The sequence below is a fragment of the Piliocolobus tephrosceles genome, chromosome 6 (assembly GCF_002776525.5).
Source record: "Piliocolobus tephrosceles isolate RC106 chromosome 6, ASM277652v3, whole genome shotgun sequence".
Lineage (NCBI taxonomy): Eukaryota > Metazoa > Chordata > Mammalia > Primates > Cercopithecidae > Piliocolobus > Piliocolobus tephrosceles.
The window spans coordinates 54,855,958-54,882,162 of NC_045439.1; the positions used below are offsets into that span (position 1 = coordinate 54,855,958).

The following is a 26,205-nucleotide window of genomic DNA, read 5'->3' on the forward strand; positions in this document are numbered from 1 at the left end:
GTGATCCACCCGTCTCAGCCTCCCAAAGTGCTGGAAATACAGGCTTGAGCCACCGCGCCCGGCCTTAGTTAAGATCTTTGTATGAGGATCACATGTCTCTGAGCAAATGCGTTTTATTTTCCATGCATGTGAAATGTCCACTCTTCCATGGCCCTGCAAGGTAGATATCCTTCCCCAACTCCCTTGCCCCCATTTCTTCTTCCTTAGAGCCAATTACTTTTAACTGCCCACTGTTTGTTTTGGCATTGACCTTCCTATTTTCAGTAAACTTGGTTTTGGTTTTGTGAAAGTTGAAAATTTAGTTCTCTTTTCATTTCTTTTCCTACCCTAGCTGCATGTCTCCTTATTTTCTTTCTTCCCTTTCTCTCAACAGTTGTTATGGTTTTGCTTAAATCATTATTCAGTATTTATTTCATTATGAAGACATAAATTCTACTTCTAGCTGACCCATGTGGTATTCTTTGCTTTAAGTAATTTTTAAAATAATCAAATCTTACCATAGATGGAACAAACTACAGAGATTACTACTGAGTTCCTAACTCTAAACGTATGTTAGAACAACACCAATGTCTCTAACTGATTAAAAGCACTGTACTTTCACCTATATGACCTGGTTTGTCCAACGAGATAGAAGATACGGGAAAATATTTAAGCATTGGCTGTCTGGTTAGACCTTTTGTGCTACAAAATACATTCTAGGGGAAAAGAGTAATGTGTTAACACTAGTGTCCAATTTAGTGTTAAAATAGTTAAATTATAACCTAGAGGCCAGGAAAGATGATATTCTACACTCAAATCTTTCACCTGTGCTTTTCATGTTGTATGGTTTAATTAGGTTATAGTTATTTCATATACAGTAATGAACGTTATATAGTTATTCCCTTAGCCTCAGAAATGCATTCATTTTCTCCAGAATATGAAGAAAATAGTGGATGACCTATTTTAAAACATCCCTATTAATATAAAGTATCTTTAAAATAGGCTGGTTTAAAATGGTTATAATGTATAATCAATTTTAATGTCAATGATATCCCTTAATTATGTCATTAAAGTTACATTTTTATATACCTCTTATAGTTCTTGCTTATCATTTTACTTTGAGTTTTTGAACTCTTGACTCATTAAAAATTGATGGCAAATTTTTTCACTGATATATACTATCTCTGATGAACAGAATTATTAGGAAATAACCAATGAGTAATTGCTTCATTTTTTTTTTGAGGAACACTGACTTATTAGGGAGAGATATTTTGTGCTTATTGATAATATTGAATGAGCAGAAGAAATACTCAATTGAATATGATTTTTCATACATTTCAAATTCTTTATCATTTTTTTCTTTGCTGAAAAATTCTACCTTTAGGAGTATATAGAAATAATATTTTGCTGTTTTTTCCTATTGCCTATTTTGAGATAGTGAGCTTACATTTGAAAGAGATGGATCCTGTTTGAAATTTTAAAAATTCTAACACAAAATTTTCACCTATAGCTGTGGCTGTTTTTATATTATACTATTCTTTCTAAACTTTCTTCTTTTAAATGTAGATAACATAGATCATCAGTAGAAAACTTCCTGAAGTTCAAGAAAAATTTGAAAGTAGCAAAATAGAAAAAACAAAGAGAATTAACAGCAGATACAAAGGACAGCATGGAAGTAAGTACACCAAGAAAGAAAATAAGAGGAGGATGTCTAGAACAAATTTGATTTCAGAACATAGAGTTGAATTAAAGTATGAGTTGAAAAAGATATTTAAATTTTTAAGCAGTATAAAGAAATCTAAGGGTTAGGCATTACAAATTATGTATATTTAGAAGGAGTTCTTCCATTGTTTTAATAGGTTTCTTCTACGGGATTTAAAGTAAAAGTAAACATATTAGGCATATTTTGGATATCTGACTCCCATCTAAATGGTATTAAATAATTATTTGATTATTTCTCATAATCAACTATAGATAAAAACAAAATACCCAATTAAAAATGGATTATTAATGTTTGAGAATTTTAGAACCCTTGAAAATGACAATTAGCTTAACTAAATACTAAATTAAGCATTTTCTAGATAGCTTTGATACCTTTTGTAAGTATCAAAAATCAATAGTATTATCAAGTCAGTGTTGTTACATATTGTCCCCCCTCAAATTTTTACGATAAATTACTAGCAAAATCAAATGATGTGACTAATGACAACTTTCTTTTTGCAGATTTTACTCCATTCGTTCATTTAACAAATTTGTTCAACAAACCCTCGTTGAATACCTTCTCTGTGCCAGATGTTGTCTTAGGAAACAGAACACAGCAGTGAAAAAGCAGTCAAAATCTTCCACTCATATGCAGCTGCAGCTCATGATGTCTTCTGGCTTCAATGTCTTTAGAGTTGGGATCTCTTTTGTCATAATGTGTAGTTTTTATATGCCAACAGTAGACTCTTTACTAGAACTGAGTCCTCAGAAATATTTTAGTACATTGCAACCAGGAAAAGCCTCTTTAGCTTATTTTTGTCAAGCTGGTAAGTATTTTTAAAATTCTAATATGATTCTTGTGATGTTTTTATTGCTATTTAATCAATAAGCTCAGTGGGAGATTACTGTTAAGATTAATAATATGTGCTATACAGCTGTTACTATAATCCTGACTGGGTTTGAATCCGGCTCCTGCCACTCGGCCTGTGGTGTGACCTTGGTTAAGTCACTTAGCTTGTCTGTGTTTTTCTTTCATCATCTGTTCACAAGAAACAGTACTTTATAAGTTTGTTGTGAGGATTAAATGATTTTACTTATATGCTTAGTTCATAGTAAATACAAGGTAAGAATTAGCTACTAACATAACATCTGAAAGAATACTTTCTCATGTTTTTAGCATGTATTTTAAGTTTTTTAAAACTTTAAATGTAATACTTTAATACCCTGCTTTAGCTGTATTGTTAATTATACTGAATTAACTAATATAACTATTAAACATGACTAATAATTTTTTGATAGTCCAATTCAAGTCTTCATGTCTTAAAAATACTATTCTTGGAATTAGTAAGTGAAGTGAGTACACATTTCTGTTGGCTCCCTTATAATTGTGATTCGAAAATGGTATTTTAAAATCATTTGGAAAGTTTTTGTATGTGTACATGTGTGTTGTGTATATGGTATTAAATTTGGAGGAAAAATGCCAAATGTTAGGTTTAAATGAAACATCATATTCTTGTTTTAGTAAGTGTTTAAGGTCCATTTACAAAGTTAAAATACATCATGATAAAAACATTAGAAGTAAGAATAATGAGACAATAGTAAAATAAGGGTGTGAAAATATATAATGAGATATGTTTAATTAATTATTTGTTGTATGCTAGTTGGACAAATTACTCTGTGTTTGCAGATTTTAAAATTCATTTTTAAGGGGCAATTCATAAACATTCATGAAACATTTATTATTTTAGATTCCCCAAGAACATCTGTGTTTCTTGAAGAACTGAATGAGGCTGTTAGACCTTTGCAGGACTATGGAATTTCAGTTGCCAAGGTAGAAAGATATTTATGTTACTAAAATATTAGTGACAAACATCTTACAACTTTATGGCTTAAGACTGAATATCTTAAAATACTTCCGTTTCATATCTTTTTCCAAAGTAGAAATATATTTTTTCCATAAGAATAAACAAGCACAGAATGATAGTTTCAGATTATTGTATAATATACTACATATAGAGGGGACAAAAAGCTGCTTAAAAATTTTTAGCTTAGAATTTAACTTTATGTTGTAAACCATTCTATTGGGCCTGTGGTATCATTTCTCAAACCTATAATTAGGTTTTTGTTCTGTTTTGTTTTGCCTAATGAATATTTCATAATAGGTAGCCAGAATTCAACCGTTTTTAAATTTTTATTACACAACCTGCAGTAACATTTAAAATGGAGGTAATTGAATAGTTTTTTTTCTATTCTTATAACTCTTTATACTGGTTTATGTTTCGCTTTTTCGCATTTATTTTTAGAACAAAGTTATAACAACTCAACATTACATATTTAATTTTTTTCTCAAAAAATGTTCAAACTTGCTATAGAGTATTATAGAAAATTTCCACATGCATCATGGATTACATAGATACGTAAGCCTTTTATTTAATTTAAACTTAGAATTTATACATCAGACACCTGAATGAGGAGTAACCCAGTGATACTCAATTCTTTCAGGTTAATGTCTACCTGACTTTCTGAGTACATTTTTTCTTAGTTCACTAGCCTTCCTCTTCTAAGAGATGGCTATTGTTGCTCTTGGTCTCTGCAGCTAGAGTTCCCAGGGCAGACAGCACAGAAACGTTAACCAACATTGGCTGTATACCTTAAAAAATACCTATTTTTTAAATGTGTCAATTCTGTATGTGTAGAGATCTCAATTAACTTTGAACAACTGATTTCACTCTAGAATGATAATGGCAATCATCTCCAAGGATCTCTGAATAAAATTTTAAATTGAAACTTAGAAATGAAGTAGTAGGTTGGTAGGAAACTGAAAAGGGAATAATCATACTGTTTAGTAACTGGTAGACTGTCACTAAATAACTATGCATATAGTAACTGGAATAGAATGGTAGTTATTAAATAGAATAACTATGATCATTGTAATAGGAGAGATACAAATAAAGTGCCATAGAAGTTTTTTTTTTCTTTTTTTTGAGACGGAGTCTTGCTCTGTCACCCAGGCTGGAGTGCAGTGGCGCGATCTTGACTCACTACAACCTCCTCCTCCTGGGTTCAAGCAATTCACCTGTCTCAGCTTCCCGAGTAGTTGGGATTACAGGCACACGCCACCATGCCTGGCTAATTTTTGTAGTTTTGGTAGAAATGGGGTTTCACCATATTAGTCAGGCTGGTCTTGAACTCCTGACTTCAGGTGATCTTCCTGCCTCAGCCTCCCAAAGTGCTGGGATTACAGGCGTGAGCCACCATGCCTAGCCTATTGAAGTTTAAAGGAAAGAAAGCCCATAGTTGACTTTTGAGGTGCAAAGTCACAGATGGTATTGGGAAAGATTTCACAAAAAGCAGCATTTAAGATTGTTTTCAGAAGTTAAGATTGCAAGAGGTAGGATGAAGAAAATGCTAAAATATAAATGGACTACATATTCTAGTCAGGACAATGAATGTCAAGCTGGATACAATAACCCAAGAAAGCTATATGCTATTTAGAGCTGTGTGTCTTGCTTTAAATGTGTCCTTCCTTTTCTACCTGGTTACCACCTACTTGTTCCATAAGATTGAATTCAGAAATAGTGCCTTTCTCTGGGTTATCTCATGCCCTTGAATATGTGAGCAATTATAGCACACAAATCAGAAAAAAACGTAAAGTACAAAATTTGACCTGAAACAAGCTGTAATGTTTAATTCTCCTTCTTGTTTCCCTAACCAATGCTATTTAGAAATGCATCCAAAATAAAGGCTTCAGAAATCTTCAAAGTAAATGAAGGGAAAAAAAAGATATATTATGCAGTGATAACCAGAAGAAATCTAGTGTATCAAAGTAGATTTTAAACAAAAAGCTCTGTCATCCTTGACTTTTCTTTCTCTGATAAGTAATCCATCTACTACTTGGTTCTACTATGAGAACTTTTCAAATCTGACCACTTCCTGTACCTTCATTTTTACTTCTTCCTGCCATCTCATTGGGGAAACCACAACAGCCTCCTAATAATTGGCCTTTCTTCCTTAACTTTGTCCCGTGACAGACTTTTCTCCATATGTAGCCAGATGTGTCAGGATACATCACTACCATGCTGCGAAAGTCCTTTCATTGCAATTATGATCAAATAGAAACTTTTGAGTATGGTGGACACTGGCTTTGTCGCTGATCTCATTTTCTGACCCACCACTTTGTTCAGTTCGTTCTTAATACATAGTGGTCATCTTTCTGTTAGTTGAACCTGCTGGAGGTACTGTTACCACAGGGCCTTTGCAGATATTTTCCCCTCTGCTTAGAACTCATCTCTTTTACTGACTTGTGTATTTGTATGCATTACTCCATTTCTTCAGTTCTTTGTGCAAATGTCACCTTTTCAGAGAAGCCTTCCTTGATTTCCTCTCTAAAATGCCCTATCACATACTATCCCTTTGTAATTTTTTTTTTATTTATAGCACTTAACACTACATATTAATTAGTTTTTAAATTGTCTCTGTTTTATATAGTTCTAAAGCTAAATATTTTTATTTGGAACTTACCTGTACCCTAAATGACTAGAACAGTGACTGACATGGTAGACGTTCAAATATATTTTGAATTGATGAATGAATGGACACATCTATTGTCATAATACCAACCATCCTTATGCTGTAACTTAAAAAATTTTAAATTATATATATTAAAATTTACTTTTTGGTTACAGCTATACTCCGACTTTAATTCTGATTCTCTATTTCTAATTTTTTGGTGTCGGTTCCTGTTTTGTACTTTTTAAACAAATGTTGCTTCTCCAGTTGTTATTCTTCTTCCTCAAATCCTATTAAAATTAAATTGAACAACTGGAAAACCCCCTCTTAAAAGAAACAAAAACCTTACCAAATGTGAAACAAAATAACTATTCTTCTAGCCTTAGTTTTGGTTAGTTAACCTTGGTGGCCACCTATTTGCCCCATCTAGAAACCCCTTCGCTCTTTTCTTCCTCTTTCCTCTCCTTCTCTATCCCAGTCTGCATGTACACGCTCAGTCTTCTCCCGGGTTTTATGTATTGTATTTGTAAAAAGACTTTTGAATGTCTTCTGTCCTTTTTGGCTTTACTTCTGGTCCAAGTCATCCTTGACCTATACTAATGTGATACTATTTTAAACTCTCCTTATATTTGTGTTCTTTTGCCTTCTGTTTATCTTCATGTTGTTGCCAAGATTGTTGTTATATGTTTTTTTCACTTAGAGTTCAGATTATAAGCTATCCAGGGCTGCTATGGCTGCTCTGACATCATCACTGACTTAGTTCATTCTTTCTGTTGCGCCATCCTTAGCAAGTAGCTTCTTTAAAGATGCCTTATGGTCCATGATTGCTGTTGGTACTCCAGCTGTCTTACCTATTTTTGGTCAAGAAAGAGGGAAAAGAGCAAAAGTATCAGCCCGCTTTTAAGAGCCTTTTAGGAGTTCCAACCCAGTGACTCCTCCTAATACCATTTAGCCATTGCAGGCTCTTGGGGAGGCTGGGAAAGCCTGTTAATGAAACACTTGCTTTTAGCAAAGTTCTGTTAGTAAACAAAAGGGAAGGATGGATTTTGGATGGGAAACTAGCAGTATGTGCTATCTCTGTGTTCCACCTGCTGAGATGCTTTCATCATCCCAAGTTAGCACTCACTTTTGTGCTTCCTGGCTTTTGCTCATACTTTTTGTCTTGCCTTAAATGTGTCCTTCCTTTTCTACCTGGTTGCCACCTACTTGTTCCATGAGACTGAATTCAGAAATAGTGCCTTTCTTTGAGTTATCTCATGCACTTGAATATGTGAACAATTATAGTATACAAATGAGAAAAAAAAAGTAAAGTACAAAATTTGACCTGAAACAAGCTGTAGTGTTTAATTCTCCTTCTTGTTTTCCCAACCAAGAAACTTGACCTTTTGATATATATGCTAAAACTTAAGTATACTCTTTTAAAGGTTAATTGTGTCAAAGAAGAAATATCAAGATACTGTGGAAAAGAAAAGGATTTGATGAAAGCATATTTATTCAAGTAAGCTATTTTCCTGAGTGTGCTGGACAAATATAAAGCTATACTTCTAGAATATTTAAATATGTAAAATATCACTGAGCTAGAATAAAGTTATATGTAGGGGGGATCATGTAAAGCTTAACCAAAAGTCCAAGTGATAGATTTGTTACCTAATTACCTAACCTCTCTGTACTTTAACTTCCTTATTTATAAAACAGAGAGTAATACCTACCTTACAAGGTAGTTTTGTGAGGCTCTTGTGTCAACTCCTACAACAAATGCTTGGTAAGCAAGTGCTTACCAAATTTAGTGTCCTGGATAGATATGTCAGGTCCACATTTGGGTGTGAAATAAATGTACTTTATTTTTGAGAGATCTACCAATCACTCTGCACTTGGGTTTGATCTATCTGAGGTTTCTCAAATCCTTGGGATTTGGCTGAAGAAGTGGGGAGAGGTCCTGTTTTCTCAGGGACCTTCTGAGGACACTTTTTTCCTTCTTGCCTTCTTCCCAGCCCAATTTGGGGAATTTATGTGTATGTGTGTGTTGATTGTGAGTTGGGGAGATTGGTAGGAATCCTTGTTTGGACTCATGTTTTTTTCTAGCCTTTTTGCCAGGTCCAGAGCCTAGGCTTTTCAACGTTAATATATTTTTTGAGAACGTTGTATTATGTGCCAGGACTCTGGTAGGTATGTGGTTAAGACACAGGCTGTAACATCCAAGACCTTATAAGCTAATGTATTTGATACACAAGTAAATTGAATTCTAAGGAAATATTTTTGTGTTTTTAAATATTACTATGTTTTAAAACTTTTTATAGGGGCAACGTACTGCTTAGAGAATTCCCTACTGACACCTTGTTTGATGTGAATGCTATTGTCGCCCATGTTCTCTTGTAAGTACAGGGGCTACCTATTCATTTGTTTACTTGTTACTTATTTATTGATTTCCTTTTAAATAACCACAATTAAAATATTTCAGGATTTTAACATTATATTTGTAGGCAACAATTTAACACAAATTCCTAATCTATCTTCCCACATCAAGGATCTAAAATTTTTTTTAATGGCAAGGTATACAGAAACATGGAAATAGTTTTGTAAGAGTAGATGACTCAACAAAACCATATCAAGTGAGGTCCAACTGGTGGAGTGAGGATTTTGCCAGATGTCTTAGTCTGTTCAGGCTGCTATAACAGAATACCATGGACTGGGTGGCTTATAAACAACAGAAACTTGTTTTTCACAGTTCTGGAATCTGGGAGGTCCAAGATCAAAGTACTGGCAGATTTGGTGTTGGGTTAGGGCCCCTAGTTTATAGCTGGTCATCTTTTCCCTGTGTCCTCACATGATGAAAAGGATAAAGGAGCTCTCTCGGGGTCTTTTATTAGGGCACTAATCTCATTCATGAGGGCTCTGCCCTTATGACCTCCTAATATCATCACATTGGCATTTAGAATTTCAACGTATGAATTTTGGGGAGACACAAACATTTAGACCATAGTACCAGGTAGGAACCTCGTCTTTGTTTTTTTTTATTTTGTTTTTTTGTTTTGAGATGGAGTCTTACTCTGTCACCCAGGCTGGTGTGCAGTGGCATGATCTTGGCTTACTGCAACCTCCACCTCCCAGGCTCAAGCGATCCTCCCACCTCAGCCTCCAGAGTAGCTGGGACCATAGGCATGCGCCACTCATCTTCGTTATTCTCACGGGGATTTTTTAAGTACCGGCTTTCTTCTTATCCCAGCTGGATTTCTTTCTGGATTCTCTAGCACTGTGCCTGCCCAGTTAGTATGGAAAGAGTTTGTCCCAGCACATACCTCAGTGTTTACTGAGAGAGAAAGTTTAAGTTTTCTGGCCTGGAATCTCCATGCCTGGTATTTAGATCTATCTGGGGTCCATTCTTGGAATCTTCTCCTGAATTAAGTCTGATATTCTCTTCGGTAACAGAGTTAGAAAATATGACTTGTTAAGGACACAGGTTTACATGGACTTTTCCAATTTAATGTTATAAGCCTGTTGTCCGCTAAGACCTTTGCTGACATTGACTGTCTTTTTCTCCTTGGGTCTTCTGTTCCTCTGTTACCTACAAGAATTGGTAGTTTAACTCCTGGAAATTCAAAACTTACAGGTGAAAAGTTGTGCTTATCACTTTATAAATGTTCCAGTCCCAATAATATGTTAACAAAAGGCCTTTAGAAATTCCTGACAACCATGGGCCCTGATATTTGTAGACTAAGGAACCAGTTGTAATGAGTGAAGATGGTCTTTTGAGGAAGGAATTCCTTGGAATCCCTTTCCTGGGACAGAGCGGTAGCCATCTTGATGGTGGGAGTTCTATGAAGCTTAGCAAGAAATCCAAGTAATAGATATGACATTTATTCTCAGGAAGCTTACTAGTTAGCAGCTGTTTTTCCAGTGGATACCTGATGACCCAGAAATGAGGGTGAAGAAACAGAAAAAAAAGTATTTTCATAAAGTGTGAATCCACATTTGACACCAAATGCTGGAGTGGCATATCCAATGTGGATTGAACAACTTGATGATAAGGTGGTTTTGAAACAGCTAGCCCTAGATATGGAGAGGCTGTCAGCACTGAGGACTGTGTTATCTAAACTGGTTACCCCGTGAGGCTCAGCTCATTCAATCCTCCTTTAGTAGTGTCCTGTTCTAAGTGTGTACTAATGCTGATTTATAGAACACGAATTCCACAAATAGATTATTCCCCATGTTCCTGCTGTGTGCCAGACACTTGTTAGACATTGGCTATAAAAAACAGAATAGGATATGGCTTCTGTTCTCTAGGAATCTAGTGTTGCACAGACAGATACAGAAACAGGATCTATTATTAATATGTGATAAATAAGGAACATAGTAGAAGTATGTATGCATAAGGGCTAATGGATCCACAGAGAAGGGAATAGTTACTCATGTCTAGAATGAGGGTGGATATTTATTAGGTAGGCTTCCTGAAGGAAGTGGCAGTTGGGATGAGTGTTAAAGGATAAGTACTTGGTGAAAAAGGGGAAGATGGGGAAAGCAAGAGGAACTTTGTGACAAAGGCATAGAGCAGCCATGTTCAATCTTTTTTTTTTGGCTTCCCTGGGCTGCATCGGAAGAATTGTCTTGGTCCGCACATAAAATACACTAATGATAGCCGACAAGCTTAAAAATATTTGCAAAAACATCTTATAATGTTTAAAAATGTTTACAAATTTGTGTTGGGCCATATTCAAAGCTATACTGGGCTGCATGTGGCCCATGAGCCACCACAGGTTGGACAAGCTTGTCATAGAGGTTAGAAGTAGTTGGGACAAGGTGGTGGTTTTGCCAGAGTATAAAATGTGAAGCAGGAGATAAGAGTAGAAGAGTAGACATGGGGTCAGAGGAAGGAAATTTTTGTTTTCCCTTTGTATAAGTTTAGGCTTTTGGGTAGCCACTGAAAAGTGAGGAGTCCAGCTCTAGGCCAACATCCTTATGTGATCTTTCAGGCCTGATCATATGCAATATTCCAAGGCTATGCACACAAGCAGTACATTGCAGTTTTCTAGAGAAAATTGAGGTCAAGGACATAGGCCCATTCCTCTCCTAATCCTTTAGGCCCCTATGCTTATATGTACATCTGCATTCCTAGCTCCGCTGCCTCCATTTTGAGGCCTCCTTATCAGAGCCCTTGGCTAAGGTGCTTTTCTTACCTTTGAGTCAGGGCCTTTCCACTCCTACCCACACCCCTTTTGTTCCCTCAAGTCCAGGGGTCCATAAAGAAGTGGGGCCTATTGTTTGGGACTCCTTGGGATGAGATGAGTCCTTGTGTCTGCACTGCCTGCACTGCATCCACCTGACCCTTGCCTGTGGTCATCCCAAGGGATGAAAAATGTAACATTGTTGAGCCAGCACCTCTCTTTTTGGCATCTTGTTTGCACCTTCCTAGTAAGTGAAACCTTGATTATTACTTTTAGTTTGGCTTGTTGTTGTTCTGATTGTCCACTTTAACACCTGATTGCCCGGCAAAGAGCTGTAGGCAGGCAAGTGATGTGATCAAATTAGTATTTGAGAGAGCTTTCTGGTGGATGTGAGATACGTCTATGGGGTTTGAGCACATGTATAAACCATTCTGTGACCATTGTATATAATCTAGGGAGGTAGAGTAGATACAGCAAAAGGGGTTTTTTCTTTTTAATGCTTAGGAGGGGAAATTAGCTGGACTTGGTAATGGTTAATTTGGTAATAGTAGAACTACAAACTTGTTAATTCTTGATCTCTTCTTCTCTCCTACCTCTTGCTACCCAGATCTAGTCTGATCACCATCTGAAATAGGCAAGGAAGAAGAGCAAATTTACAGAATATGAGTCTACTTTAGCAAGTGGAATGTCCGTCATGCCTCAGTTAGGCATATATAGGAATTTGAGCCCTGGAGCAGTGTACATCCAGGTGTTGTCAACATATAGGTCAGCCAGGGAGCATCCTAGGGCAATAACACCGCTTAAGAAACTGAGAGAAAAAAATAAATATCAAGGAAGCAGAATTCCAAAGAGGCAATGTCCTCATTTTTGTTTAAAATGTGAGAAAATGACTTATGTAATACAGTATTTTATAAAATTTCCGGCCGGGCGCAGTGGCTCACGCCTGTAATCCCAGCACTTTGGGAGGCCAAGGCGGGCGGATCACGAGGTCAGGAGATCGAGACCATCCTGGCAAACACGGTGAATACAAAAATAAGTTAGCCAGGTGTGGTGGCGGGCGCCTATAGTCCCAGCTACTCGGGAGGCTGAGGCAGGAGAATGGCGTGAACCCGGGAGGTGGAGCTTGCAGTGAGCCGAGATCGTGCCACTGCACTCCAGCCTGGGCGACAAAGGGAGACTCCATCTCAAAAAAAAAAAAAAAAGTTCCCAGGAATGGTATTTACAATGTTCAAGAACTATACCAAAAAGTATGCTGTCTCATAGCTGTACCTTGCAAATTGCCATGAAGAACAACCTATCTTCTTACTTGTGTATGCTAAAACCATCAGTTTGAAATACCCAGTTCCTGGCTAGCAGTTTTTTTCTCTGTTGTACTCTTACAGTTGCATACTACTCATAAAAATAGATTTGAACTGGCCAGGCGCGGTGGCTTAGGCCTCTAATCCCAGCACTTTGCAACTCTTTTTTTCTAATACACAGACACACACACATATACAGACATATACTGATATGTTCTTATATAATATATACAAAAATATACATTTTATCTATTATATAAGAGGTATATATATACACATATATAACTAGGTATTACATATATATGTATACATATATGTATATATGTATATATACACAAATACATATATAGGTATTATATATAATATATAATAGATATATAAATATAAATATATGTAATAGGTATTAAATACATATATAGGTATTATATATAAATGTGTAGAATACATATTATATATAAATATGTAGAATAGGTATTATATATAATTATAAAGAATAGGTATTATATATAATTATAGTAATTATTAGTACCTATTCTATATAATTATATATAATACATATTATATATTATAATATAGGTATTTATAATTTATGTAATATGTATGTAATAATTTATATAATAGGTATAATAATAATAGATATTATATATAAATACACACATATATATACCTTGGTATAATATATATACCAGTATATGAAAGATTGATTTCTACATACTAATTTTGTGTCTTTCAACCTTATGGATTTTTATTATAAATTGAAAAATGAACTAGTTACAACTATTATACTTATTAATAATAAGCAAAATAGTATTTCTCTTATATTAAGGATATTATTACTGTAACTTATTACTAAGCAATTTTTTGTTTATATTCTTGCATTTTTTCTAAGATACTGTTACCTACTATTAGATATGTACATAAGAGCTGTATATATATATATCATATATAATTCTACATTTACATTTTATTAGTAAACAGGCAAGTCAAAATTTCCTGGGATTGCCTCCATTTACAAAAATTCATTGACATACATATGAAAATATATTAATTTTAACTACTGCATTATTTTTTATGTAAATCCACTACTTAGCCTAATAATAATAAGAAATATTTACAGATGTTTGGATTGTTCTCAAAATACTTGTTTATGAACTAAAAGCTTGCATTACAGAATATGTGTTACTTTATTTGGCTTGCTTTTTAAAAATGTGTAACCTATGCTATTACTTTTATCCCAAAGCATTTGAGTTGTTCCTTATTTAGAATGTTTTACTCTGGACCAGTGACCTACAGTTATACTTGAACTTTGCTACTTCGTCAACAGAAAAGATCAACGTTTTAGATAATTTGTTATTTTCAGAATATGGAATTGAAGAAAAAATTAAGTTAGTGAAATCTGAGATAGAATAACAAGTGTAAACTTAGGATGATCTTTATACTAATTGTTAATATTTGAAACATATATTTTTGGACCATTATCGTCAATTATGTACCTTTTTTGATAGGATATTCACAATATTGCTGAAACATTGATTTAAAATATAGTGACTTGTCAGTCACTATATTTTTCTCACATTGATTTTGCAGGATATAGTAAGTGAAATACATCAAATGGTTAGGGCATAGCATAATACTTCTTACATAGGAGAGGGGTGTTAAGTCCAAAACTCTGAAGAGTCTGAGTTGTTACCCTACTTGTGTGTCTGTGTTTATATATATATATATATATATGTATGTTATACACACATAGAAGACTTCTGAATTAGAGAACTGACCTTACAGCCATAACAGCAGCCAGAGTAGCATGATAGTGCTATCTTCATAGCTAGTTCTCTGCAGAATGACAAGGCAAGAGTCAGATGCTTATTCCTATACATAGCAAGGTTTGAAGGAGAACTTAAACATTATTAGTATCCGAGTTTATATAGGAGCTGACACACTTACTCTTCCCCTCTGAAAAGAAAGTGCTTATCTTTTACTGTGGAATGTAAGAGCAGAAGAGGAAGGCCTCTATCCCTAAATATAAGCATTTGACTCTGGGAAAGAGAAGATAGTGTGTAGAAAAAACAAAAATTATTTTTCCTCTGTTCCCACAAAGCATAGAATACTTCTGCGACCAGATGTTTGAGGAGTCTTCTCCACATACCAACTCCGTAGCTGACGTCAGCGGGGTGTCCTGTCATTCAATTCTGAGGGTAACTACCTGAAGATAGTATCAGATCCTGCATGTTGAAGGCCAAGTCCCCAAGACTGCCCCCTACCTGAGATGCCAGTCACATAGGACAGAAGCTCCCATGCTTCTGTCTGAACAGCTATAAATTTGGGTTCCCATGGCTCCAACAAGCCCCTCATCGGGCTTGGCTGTTTCTCTAGAGTGGCTCACAGAACTCAGGGAAACAATTATTTACATTTATTGGTTTATTACAAAGGGTATTGCAAAGGATACAGATGAAAAGATGCATAGGGCAGGGCACATGGGAAGGGGCGTGGAGCTTCCATGCCCTCCCCTGGCGTGCCACCCTCCAGGAACTTCTGTGCATTTTGCTATCTGGAAACTCTTCAAGCTCTGTCCCTTTGGGGTTTTATGGAGACTTTTGTTGTGTAGATATGATTGATTAAACCATTGGCCATTGGTGACCAAGTAACCTTCAGCCCCTCTCTCCTCCTCAGAGATTGAGGGTTGGAGCTGAAAGTCCTAACCCTCTAATCATGCCTTGGTCTTTTAGTACCAGGCCTCATCCCAAAGCTATCCGCCAGCTATCAGTCAGCACATTAGCTTACACAAGACATCGGTTTGGTGGAGATTGTAAGGATATCAAGAGTTGTATGCTAGGAAATGGGGTTGGGGACCAAATATATATTTTGCAATATCACAGATATGTTTTATTTCTCTTTGAATGGAAGCAGATGGCTCCTGGAGAAAAGGAAACATGCCTAGAATTAGAATTCTCCATTTTTCTGTCTTGCTAGATTTGATCTTCAGGAGACTTGATCTGTGTGGGAGCACTGGGAGAGCAACATAGGATTTCCTTCTACGGGGGCACATATAAATGCATATAGTATACATGTATGTGGCATAAATATTACAAGGTTTCACAAAAACTGAACATATTGGTTGATAGGAATGATATGGGGAAGCTGGGGGTGGGGGATGAAGGACTTTTAGGTAGACTCTTTAGTCTTTAACTTTTTTGGTACCTTTTGTGTTTCGAATCCTATAAAAGTATTAACACTTTGTGAAATAAATGAAATTTAAATTAAAAATGAGAATTTGGATTTATAGTCTAAAAATTCTTAACTCTGCTTTCTAAATAACAAAGTGAAAAGTGGTAAAATTGAGTGGTTCATTCACTATGTGAGGAAAATTTTACTTCCAGCTTCCAGATGGGGTTAAGAATGGTAATACAGTTGGCCCTCTATATTCACAGGTTCTGCATCAGTGGATTCAACTCCAAGCGCGTCAAAAAATATTTGAAAAAAAGCAATCAAATATAACATAACAGTAAAAAAAATAAAATTTAAAATATGGTATAACATATATACTATATTATATATACTATATATACACTATATATACTACATATACACTATACTATATATACTACAACATATATACTATATAAAATATAGTATAACATAGCATTTACATTGTATTAGGTATAAGTAATTTAGAGGTTTTTTTTTTTTTTTTTTTTTTTGAGACGGAGTCTCACTCTGTCGCCCAGGTTGGAGTGCAGTGGCCGGATCTCAGCTCACTGCAAGTTCCGCCTCCCTGGTTTACATCATTCTCCTGCCTCAGCCTCCCGAGTAGCTGGGACTACAGGCGCCCACCACCTCGCCCAGCTAGTTTTTTTTGTATTTTTTTAGTAGAGACGGAGTTTCACCTTGTTAGCCGGGATGGTCTTGTTCTCCTGACCTCGTGATCCGCCCGTCTCGGCCTCCCAAAATGCTGGGTTTACAAGCTTGAGCCACCGCGCCTGGCCAATTTAGAGATTATTTAAAGTATACAGGGAGATGTGTGTAGGTTATAGCAAATTCTCTGCCATTTTATATGGGACTTGAGCATCTACGGGTTTTGGTATCCAAGAATCAATCCTGGATATCAATCCCCTGAGGATACTGAGAGAAGATTGTATTTAGAAAAGGGAAGTAACAACTGATTTTTATATTTATTAATTATTATTATTATTTTGAGATGGAGTCTCACTCTATCACTCAGGCTGGAGTGCAGTGGCGCAATATCGGCTCACTGCAACCTCTGCCTCCTGGGTTCAAGCAATTCTTCTGCCTCAACCTCCTGAGTAGCTGGGATTACAGGCTTGCACCACCACGCCTGGCTTTTTTTTTTTTTTTTTTTTTTTGTATTTTTAGTAGAGACAGGAGGGTTTTACCATGTTGGCCAGGCTGGTCTCGAACTCCTGACCTTGTGATCTGCCCGCCTCGGCCTCCCGAAATGTTGGGATTACAGGTGTGAGCCACTGCTCCTGGCCCAAGTGATTTTTATTGATTGAGAATATGAGCAATTTATATTTATTTTCCTTGTTCTTGTGTGTTATATTTGCAGTCTCATGAGATTATTGTGATGATCAAAATAACACGTGAAAATAACGTGTTATGGATTTTGCCCAGTGCTCTAAAATGTTATTTGTTTTATATATATGTAAATGCAGGAAGTTTTATTTATCAGTTAAGAAGAAGAAAAAAATGTGAGTTCGTGGTGTGGCAGTTGCTGGGGATATTTGCCATGAGGCAGCAGTTGCAATGAAAGGCCATTCTTCTTCTTCTTCTTTTTTTTTTTTCACTATTGTTGCCCGGGCTGGAATGCAATGGCGCGATTTCGGCCTTGTGCAACCCCCACCTCCTGGGTTTACACGATTCTCCTGCCTCAGCCTCACGAGTAGCTGGGATTACAGGCATTTGCTACCATGGCCGGCTAATTTTTTGTGTTTTTAGTAGAGACAGGGTTTCACCATGTTGGCCAAGCTGGTCTCAAACTCTGGAACTCAGGTGATCCACCGCCTTAGCCTTCCAAAGTGCTGGGATTTCAAAAAGTGAGCTACCGTGCCCAGCCCATTCTTTTTTACCTGTACTCATTGTTGACTCCTAAGAATCCTCAGGCCAGGTGAGGTGGCTCACACTGTAATCCCAGCACTTTGGGAAGCTAAGGAAAGAGGATCACTTGAGGCCAGGAGTTCAAGACCAGCCTGGGCAATATAATGAGACCCCAGTCTCTACAAAAAAATTTTAGAAATTAGCCAGGTATGGTGATGTGTGTGTGTCATCCCAGTTCCTCGGATGAAGCTGAGACAGGAGAATGGCTCGAGCCCAGAAGCTTGAGGCTGCAGTAAGCTATGATTTTGCCACTCAGTCTGTGTGACGGAGCAAGACCCTCAAAAAAATAAAATAAAATAAAATGATGCAAAAGAAAAAAATCACCAAATGATGCAAAAAGAAAAGATAATCCAGTAAGAGACAGTAAAACCTCATTGACTCTTTATTAAGATATGGTACATCTTGTGACAATACTGTATTTTATTAGAAAATAGAAGTTCCTTTCCTTTTATGTTACCATACTACTCATAACGTGAACTTCAAATATTAGAAGATTTATTTTTAACTGTCATAGTTTCTACTAATATTTTATTCTTTAACACATTATTGCAGACCATAAGGATTGAGTGTTTAGGCATTGTTACTGTATAACCTCAGGGGAAAGTTACTTTTATAACTGTCCTCCTCTAAAACTCCTGAACTGTGCCCATGCTGGTCTCTTCTGAAGAGGTATTGAGCTATTGCTCATTCTTTTATCTGTATCATATTTGTTCCTATATAATATTGTCAGGTGGGTTCCTGTTCGATAATGACATACTTTTTACTGGGAAATTATAAGAAAAAAATTGCTTTTCTTAGATTTGAATTCCTCACAGCTCTGTTAATTGGTATTAATGGTTATATGTCCAAGCTGCAAAGTTTTATACAAAGTGCTTCTTTTTTTTTTTTTTAATAGTTTAATGTATTTTAATAGCAAACTTACAGGAACAGCACAGAAGACAGGCAACATTAAAAACATGTACTTGCATGTAGGACAACTCAGTTAGAAAAGTATAGTGAATGGATGGAATCTACTGTATGATAAAAATGCTACAAACACCATTTAGTTGCCGTCAATAAGAAATTTACTTGTTTTAAAAAAATCCAAATGCTGGCATTGTCCAGAAAAATTTAACAGGTTTATTTATAATTATTATAAAGTTGAACCGCTGAAACTTGTTCACTGAAACATTTTAACTTGCATTAATGCTTTACGCCTCTGCATTTATATTAAAAATTCACACACAAATGAAAATGGAAAAACTGCCAATACCTGATTTCTGTCCCCTATTTTTCCACTCGCAATCATATACTTAGGTACCTTTTGACCCCATGGAAAAAAAATATCTAACGTTCAGAACTACCAATAACAGGAAGAAGAGAATTTTTTTTTTTTTGAGAATGAAATGTTTCCCATCATAGTGGATTCTTAAGCACGTTCTCCACGTATGCGGCGTGCTAGCTGGATGTCTTTTGGCATAATTGTTACACGTTTGGCATGGATAGCACACAGGTTGGTGTCTTCAAAAAGGCCAACCAGATAGGCCTCACTTGCCTCCTGCAAAGCACCGATAGCTGCGCTCTGGAAGCGCAGATCTGTTTTAAAGTCCTGAACAATTTCTCGCACCAGACGCTGGAAGGGAAGTTTGCGAATCAGAAGTTCAGTGGACTTCTGATAACGTCTAATTTCACGGAGCGCCACAGTACCAGGCCTGTAGCGATGAGGTTTCTTCACCCCTCCAGTAGAGGGCGCACTCTTGCGAGCGGCTTTTGTAGCCAGTTGCTTCCTGGGTGCTTTACCACCATACGTGGTACATGACATATATTAGGTGCTTAAATTTTGGATTTGTGGGTGGTGAATTTGGAAGTTTTACTTTTTGGTTGTTAAGAATGGGAAAACCAGAAATACTCTTAAATTTTAAGGTCATAAAATTGTTTCTAGTAGTAAGAATTTTATAAGACACAAGCTAATAGGAGAATATATAATTTATGACAAAAGACTGATATTTGTGAACTTTATTATTGTGCTCTCAAGAGATGACTTCTACCTGTTTGGTTTGTTTTTAATCTGTGTTAATTTAGAAATACTTATTAAAAGAGTTTGGGATATTTCTTTTTGTATGTGAATCTGCCCCATCATAATACACAGTAATTAATTTAGATAAAAGTCATTTCTTCCTCTCTTTTTTTTCCTGGGGGTTTTGGTATGGTAAAATATTTACATTTTCCTTTTTGTTGGGTTCTGAGAATTTGAATGCTGACAGAAATCTAATACAAAAATTGTCTGTATCTTGAAAAAAATTGAGTTGCCTGCTGCTCTAAAAGTAGGGTCAGGTAGACCCTTCGTTGTTTTTCTTCCTGACACCCACTCAATTCTTGGCCAAATATCTTATCTACCTAATAGTTATTGCAGGAAAATCTCAGGAAAAGCATGCCAAAGAAAATGAAGGCCTTTCTGGGACAGGAAGAACCTAGTTAGAGCAGCCCCAGGCTGTTTTACCCCATCAACAGAGCAAGAAAATCCCAAGAGATACTTTTCCTTTAACCCATTTTTGTCAGTATTTCTCCTCTTTGGAACTGGAGTAAGGGAGCACAGACTGTGGAATGGATCCTCATATTCTGAAAATTAATATATTAAGGAATATATTAAAGTGAGGAAGCCATTGGGAGAAATCATAGAGATCATTACATTACGAATGTCATTAGTCATGGATAATGACTACTTAATGAGCTTTGGGACATTAGGCAGGGTAACCTCTTTAAGCCCCATGACCTTATCTTTAAAATGGGGTTAATGATAGTTCTACTTTCAGATGGTTGCCATGAAAATTAAGACAGAGTGCATTGCTGAGGATTTTTAGTTATAAGCCCTAGAATCTGGGTCTGACTGGCTTAAGCAGAAAAGGATTTGGAGGGGATATAGGAAATCTCAGCCTTGCTAGAAGAGCTGGAGAACTGGACTCAAAGGTTAGACAGCTCTGGATACAGTGAAAATTATGATACAGAATGAGTCTGAGGAGGACAGCTGCATTGTTGCTGAGCATTGGATACTACGGCTTGCATTACCTGCATTGGGGCTGTGACTAACACTTGTCATTGCTACCTTTGAAGCTAACTGTTATTGCCACTGCCTCTTGAAATAATTCTTTACTGTTCCTTGTTCTTGGTATCACTTGCTCCTGCTTGAGAATCTCAGGCAAGTGATTGTTTGTCAGATAGTCATGCCTTGCAACGAGGAACCTGGGAAAGCAAGGTTGACAGTGTGATCTTTCACTTGGGCTCTGCCTACCTTGAAGACTTTGAAAACTGGACAAAGCAAAAGGGAGTGGGCAGCCCCCAAATTGACAAATTGCCACTATTCATAAAGTACTTAGTACTATGCCTAGCATGTGGTAGGTACCTAATAAATATTTGCCAGTCTTTATTGCAAACAATGGTTGGGGAGGGTTGTACACTCAGACTTAATTTTTGAAGCAAATAGATTGGAGATAATAAAACAATAAAAGTCATGACTAGGTGAATGTAATTTCCAAGCCTAGAATTTACATGGTAGTCCAATTAAGTTAACTAGATTGTACCTCTCAACTGTTTTGAAGTAACTGAAGAGTGATTCTGGACTTGTTAGTCAAAATGTATAGGCAGCCAATAGTTCAGCTTGCCACTGAGACTCCATTGCCATTCTTTAGTTGCCACCTTTCCACTTAGTTTCCCATTTTTATAAGTGGTCAATAATACAATTTAGAAAATTCTGGCCTTGGTGTCAGAAGCTCTACCAGCAACTAGAAGTATGATTTGGAACAGGTTAGTCTCTCAGATTGCTGCCTGTGTGTGAGTATGTGTGTAATACTGTTCCAGAAGTATTGTTGAAGGGTTAAATGAAAACCTGAAAGTATCTAGCACATAGTGAATACTGCCCAGCAAATATTTCTTATAAAAACAAAACAAGAGCCCTGGGAATGATAGAAGATCAAGTTTTACATTTCTTTTAAAAAGTGAAACAAATCTGTAATGAACGGGTAAATATTTCAGCCAGCGTAAGTTAGGGCAGCGCTTTCAGGGTGCCTGCTAAGTGGAAATATTTTTATAGTAATACCAAGGCATTATTTGGCTTTTTCACTTTCATTCCCTCATGAATGAGGGTTCTAGAGGCTACATGATGTGTGATGTCACAACAGATTGGATACAGGAGCAGAAATGAATATCCAGCTGTCTTCTATTTAGTCCGATATTAAAGATTTTTGCAAAAATGTAAAACAAGGCCAGGCACGGTGGCTGACGCCTGTTATCCCAGCACGTTGGGGAGGCCGAGCCGGGCAGATCACTAGGTCAGGAGTTTGAGACCAGCCTGGCCAATATAGTAAAACTACATCTCTAAAAAAAAAAAAAAAAGGTAAAACAATACCATTCTTCTCACTAAGTTTTCCTTTGTAAACTTTAGTTATTTTTTAAATAAAAAGTATTTATGTTAACATGTAATAGTGTTTATTTTTAAGAATTAATAAATATTTTTAAATTCCTGTTTTAATTTCTATTTTGGCAACTACTGATAAACGTAACTTACATAAACAAAAGCTCCTTGAGGACCTCAGTAATTTTAAAAGATATAAAAGTTTCCTGAGACCAAAAGTTTGAGAACTGCTGTATTAGGAAAAACTTTATAGGAGGAACTGTTTTGGACTAATTTATTTGAAGTATTTGAGTGAACCTTTGTTTATTTAAGTATGTGGACCTGCAACATGAAAATTTTGAAAAGTTTTCAAAAGTTTTTGAAGTTTAGCCTATCAAAAATACACAACTTATGCACATGGGGATTAAGTGGAATGAGTTGTTAGGGATAGATAATTTATACAGAAGTAGACAACTTTAAAAAAGGGATAATTTGGGATGAATAAATGTGCTCAGTCAGTCTGATTTATGCACCGAAAGGATGATTTGGAAGAATTACAGTCAGGTGGAAAGATCACTGGACTGGTACTGAGAACACCTGTATTCTGTCCCTGGCTTCTTGATTCAATAAATGTGTTTTTGAGTAAGCTCTTTTGAACTTCCATTTCTTCAAATAAAGAATGGGAGTAAGTAATTCCTGCCCTACTTTTTCTTTCATTCATTCAATAAATATTTATTGAATATCTACAGTGTACTAGGCTGTATTATAAGTTTTTACAGATATAGTGATAAAATATACAAAATCTTTGCCTCAAGGGCGTGAGGGTTTAATGAGAAAGGTGGGGATAAACAAGTAAATAAATATATAAATAATTATAAATTGTAATAAGTACTATAAAGGAATCAACTAGTGAAATAAAAGGAAAATGCTACAGGCTTTACTTACACAACACCAACAGGGAAGACTTCTCTGAGGCAATGATGTTTAATGAGATCATACTTATGAAATGGAGCAAAAGGAATAGCTTCCAGCAAAGAAAACTGTGTGCAGAGGCTCTGAGATTTGCCTAGAATGTTGTAAACATGAGGAATGGTAGAACAAAATGAGGTTGGAGAGGTAGACAAGGTCTAGGTCTTGTCAGACCTTATAGGCCATGCAAAGAAGCCTGCTGTTTAGGTTTGTGAAGGGCTTAAATGTGTTCAAGGCTGAGACATCTATGTGGGATTATTTGGCCAGACTAGGGTGTTAGTGAATACAGTTTTAATCTGTTGAGACCATTGTAATAGAGAATGAACACCGTCTCACAACTGTCCTTGGTTGATGTTCTCAGAGACAGATCTGGAGAGTGATTCTAATTTAGTATCATTAAAATGCTTACATTATCACTACTGATAATTTGTTCAATGGAGATATATTTCTCTTTTGGTTAGGTTAACAGAAGTGTGGTATCACTAAATACATATCAGATTTTTCTACTAATTATGTCTGTATTTATTTCAGTGCTCTTCTTTTTAATGAAGTGAAATATATTACCAACCTGGAAGACCTTCAGAACATAGAAAATGCTCTGAAAGGAAAAGCAAATATTATATTCTCATATGTAAGAGCCATTGGAATACCAGGTATTTGACTTTTGCTTTAATCTTTGCTGTGCCTCTGTACTTATGTATGCTGAAGTACTTAAAATAGTGTATTTTCTGACTACAGTCTTAATATTTAAAATAAATCTAAAGCATCTTTACTATTACACCATTTTTCTTTAAATGGGCAGCATAATATAGTGGTTGAACAAGAACTCTCTAGGTTAGACTTCTTGCCATACTGATTACTTGTAGTGAGCCCTTGGACAAGTTACTTAACTTCAGTTTCCTAGTGATTAAGATGGGGAAAATAAATCGTGCCTACCTCTTAGTATAATTGTGAGAATCAAATGAACTTTAATGAATAATTAAAATTATTTTAATTAATTAAATGAATAATTAAATGGTTCCTGGAGTATAGTAGGTGCTCTCAAAGTGTTAGCTATTTCTTTCTGATTTCCTTATAGCCCTCCTGTACCTGGTGTAGTAGTGTCCAGTATTCAGTAAATAATGTTGACTAGCTTAGATTGGAAGGAGCAAAGATAGAGTAAGGGAGAAAAATAGGAAGTTATTGCAATAAGTCAAGCAAGAGATGATGCTGGGTGGCTTGGACCAGGGTGAGGGCAATGGAGGCGGCAGTAAGTTTGAATTTTAGCAGTGTTTGGAAAGTAAAACTAACTGAGTTTGCTGATCTATTGGATATAGATTGAGAAATAGTGGAGACAAAGGTGGTTCTGAGGTTTGGGCCTGAGCTACTTGAAAGGTGAATTTGCTAGCAACTGAGGTTCAGAAGACTGGGAATAGATAGTTTGAAGAGGAAGCTCTTGGAATTCACTTTTTGACGATCATACTTGTGAAATACCCAATAGACATTCAAGTAGAGATATCAATATGGTAGTTGGATATTACTAGACTGCATTTTATGTTGGGAGTACAGACGAGGGATGTAAATTTGAGAAATGAAGCTGTGAAACCAGAAGAGATCACTGAGTGAGTCTAGAAGGAAAAGAGAAGACTGAACCTGTTAGATACTTCAACATTTATGTATCAGTAAGGTAAGGAGGAACCGGTAAGGGAGACAGAATGAATGTGGTAGAAGTGCCCAGTAAGCAAGGTAAAGATAGAATTTTAAGGAGGAGAGCAGGAACAATTGTGTCAAATGATGCTGAAAGGTTGATTTAAGATCAGAAGTACCAAGTGGCCGTTATGCCTAGCAGTGTAGAAGTTACTGGTGACCTTGACAGGCACAGTTTCTGTAGAGTGGTAGGGGTATAATGCCTAGTAGGAGGGATATAAGACAGAATAGGTAGAGAGCCATTGAAGACTGAATACGGAGACTTGTTAGAAAAGTTTTGCTGTTGGGAAGGAGAAATACGGGGCACTGACTGGAAGAATATATGGGGTTAGGAGAAGAATTTTTTAAAAAGCATATTTATAAACGAGAAAGATCCGGTAGGAAAGGGGAAATGCCTCACACGGGAAAAAGAGGGGAGAGTTGCTGGAGAAAATTTTCAAGTAGGCAAGAGAGGATGGAATCTAGTGAACAATGGCAGGGATTGTTCTTGGGTGGGAGCACAGAAGATTCATCTCTGGTAACCAGAGGGATGAGAAAATATGAACATCCATTCTGCCAAGTGGGTAGAGAGATATGATGCTAAGAGTTTATAAAAGTTTTTTGGTTTGTTTTTTAATTGGTTCTTTGTTCTCAGTGAAATAGACACAAAATCGTCAGCTAGTTTGAGGGAAGAGTTGAGAGAGCTATTTCGGAGGCCTGGAAATAAAGAATGGTTGTTAGGCAGCAATAATAGTTAGTATCAGCAATTTAAAGTGACACCATTAGTATGGTGATGCTAGCTTGTTTTGGCTTCCCTCCTCCTCTCCCCAGCTATGTTTCCTTTTGCAGCCGTTAAGTATTGAACAGGCCAAGCACTGAGTTAACTTGGATTATATTTTTTAGCCTAAAAAACACGGCAGGGAAATTATTATAAAGATTGACCAGGGAATTTAAGCTTAATTAGGAGCAAAGAGAAGACCAGAGAGGGAGGACCTATGGATTGTAGGTCCTGATGGGTTAGAGTTGTGTGCTATACAGAGTGAGCTGGAGATGTGTGTTTGTATGGGGGAGGAGGCTAGATATGGAAATTAAAGAGAGGATTGCAGTAATTGGTAATTGCAAGGTGTAGAGTTAGTGGTTAAGATATGATTGAAGAAAGATGACTGGAATGAAGAAGGCCAAGACCTGAGAGACTGGGATTTTGAAAGGGTCATCTATGTGGATAATAATAAAATTCCCAAGGATTAAGACAGGGGTAGTACTAGAGAGAGTGACATTGTGACAGAAGCTAAATTCTTCATGGAATGATGGGGAGTGATCCTGGTTGGGGTGTTTTGGGTGACTCCAAGGTGGGGTGGTGAGTGGAATAATCTGATGATACGCAATGCAAGTGCTAGGAGAATATGTAGGGGATGGGAAGATAATCGTCTGGAAATGACAATGAGGA

General features: G+C 36.4%; 1 protein-coding gene across 4 annotated transcripts in view; it reads left to right on the forward strand.

The window, feature by feature from the left end:
* The window catches only part of TXNDC16 (thioredoxin domain containing 16), a 119,942-nt gene that overhangs the window by 6,939 nt on the left and 86,798 nt on the right, over positions 1–26,205 (forward strand). For 3 of the 4 annotated variants that reach the window (XR_002733745.1, XM_023222621.1, XM_023222622.1), the window contains exons 2-7: positions 1,546–1,654; positions 2,203–2,507; positions 3,429–3,511; positions 7,614–7,687; positions 8,487–8,561; positions 23,625–23,746. Coding sequence is in view for 3 of the 4 variants with exons in the window: in XM_023222621.1 (XP_023078389.1) it covers positions 2,330–2,507; positions 3,429–3,511; positions 7,614–7,687; positions 8,487–8,561; positions 23,625–23,746 (532 nt within the window). In the remaining variant the exon portion in view is untranslated. Of the gene's footprint in view, positions 1–1,545; positions 1,655–2,202; positions 2,508–3,428; positions 3,512–7,613; positions 7,688–8,486; positions 8,562–23,624; positions 23,747–26,205 lie in introns of those variants that run through there. The other variant, XM_023222623.1, reaches the window with a different exon arrangement.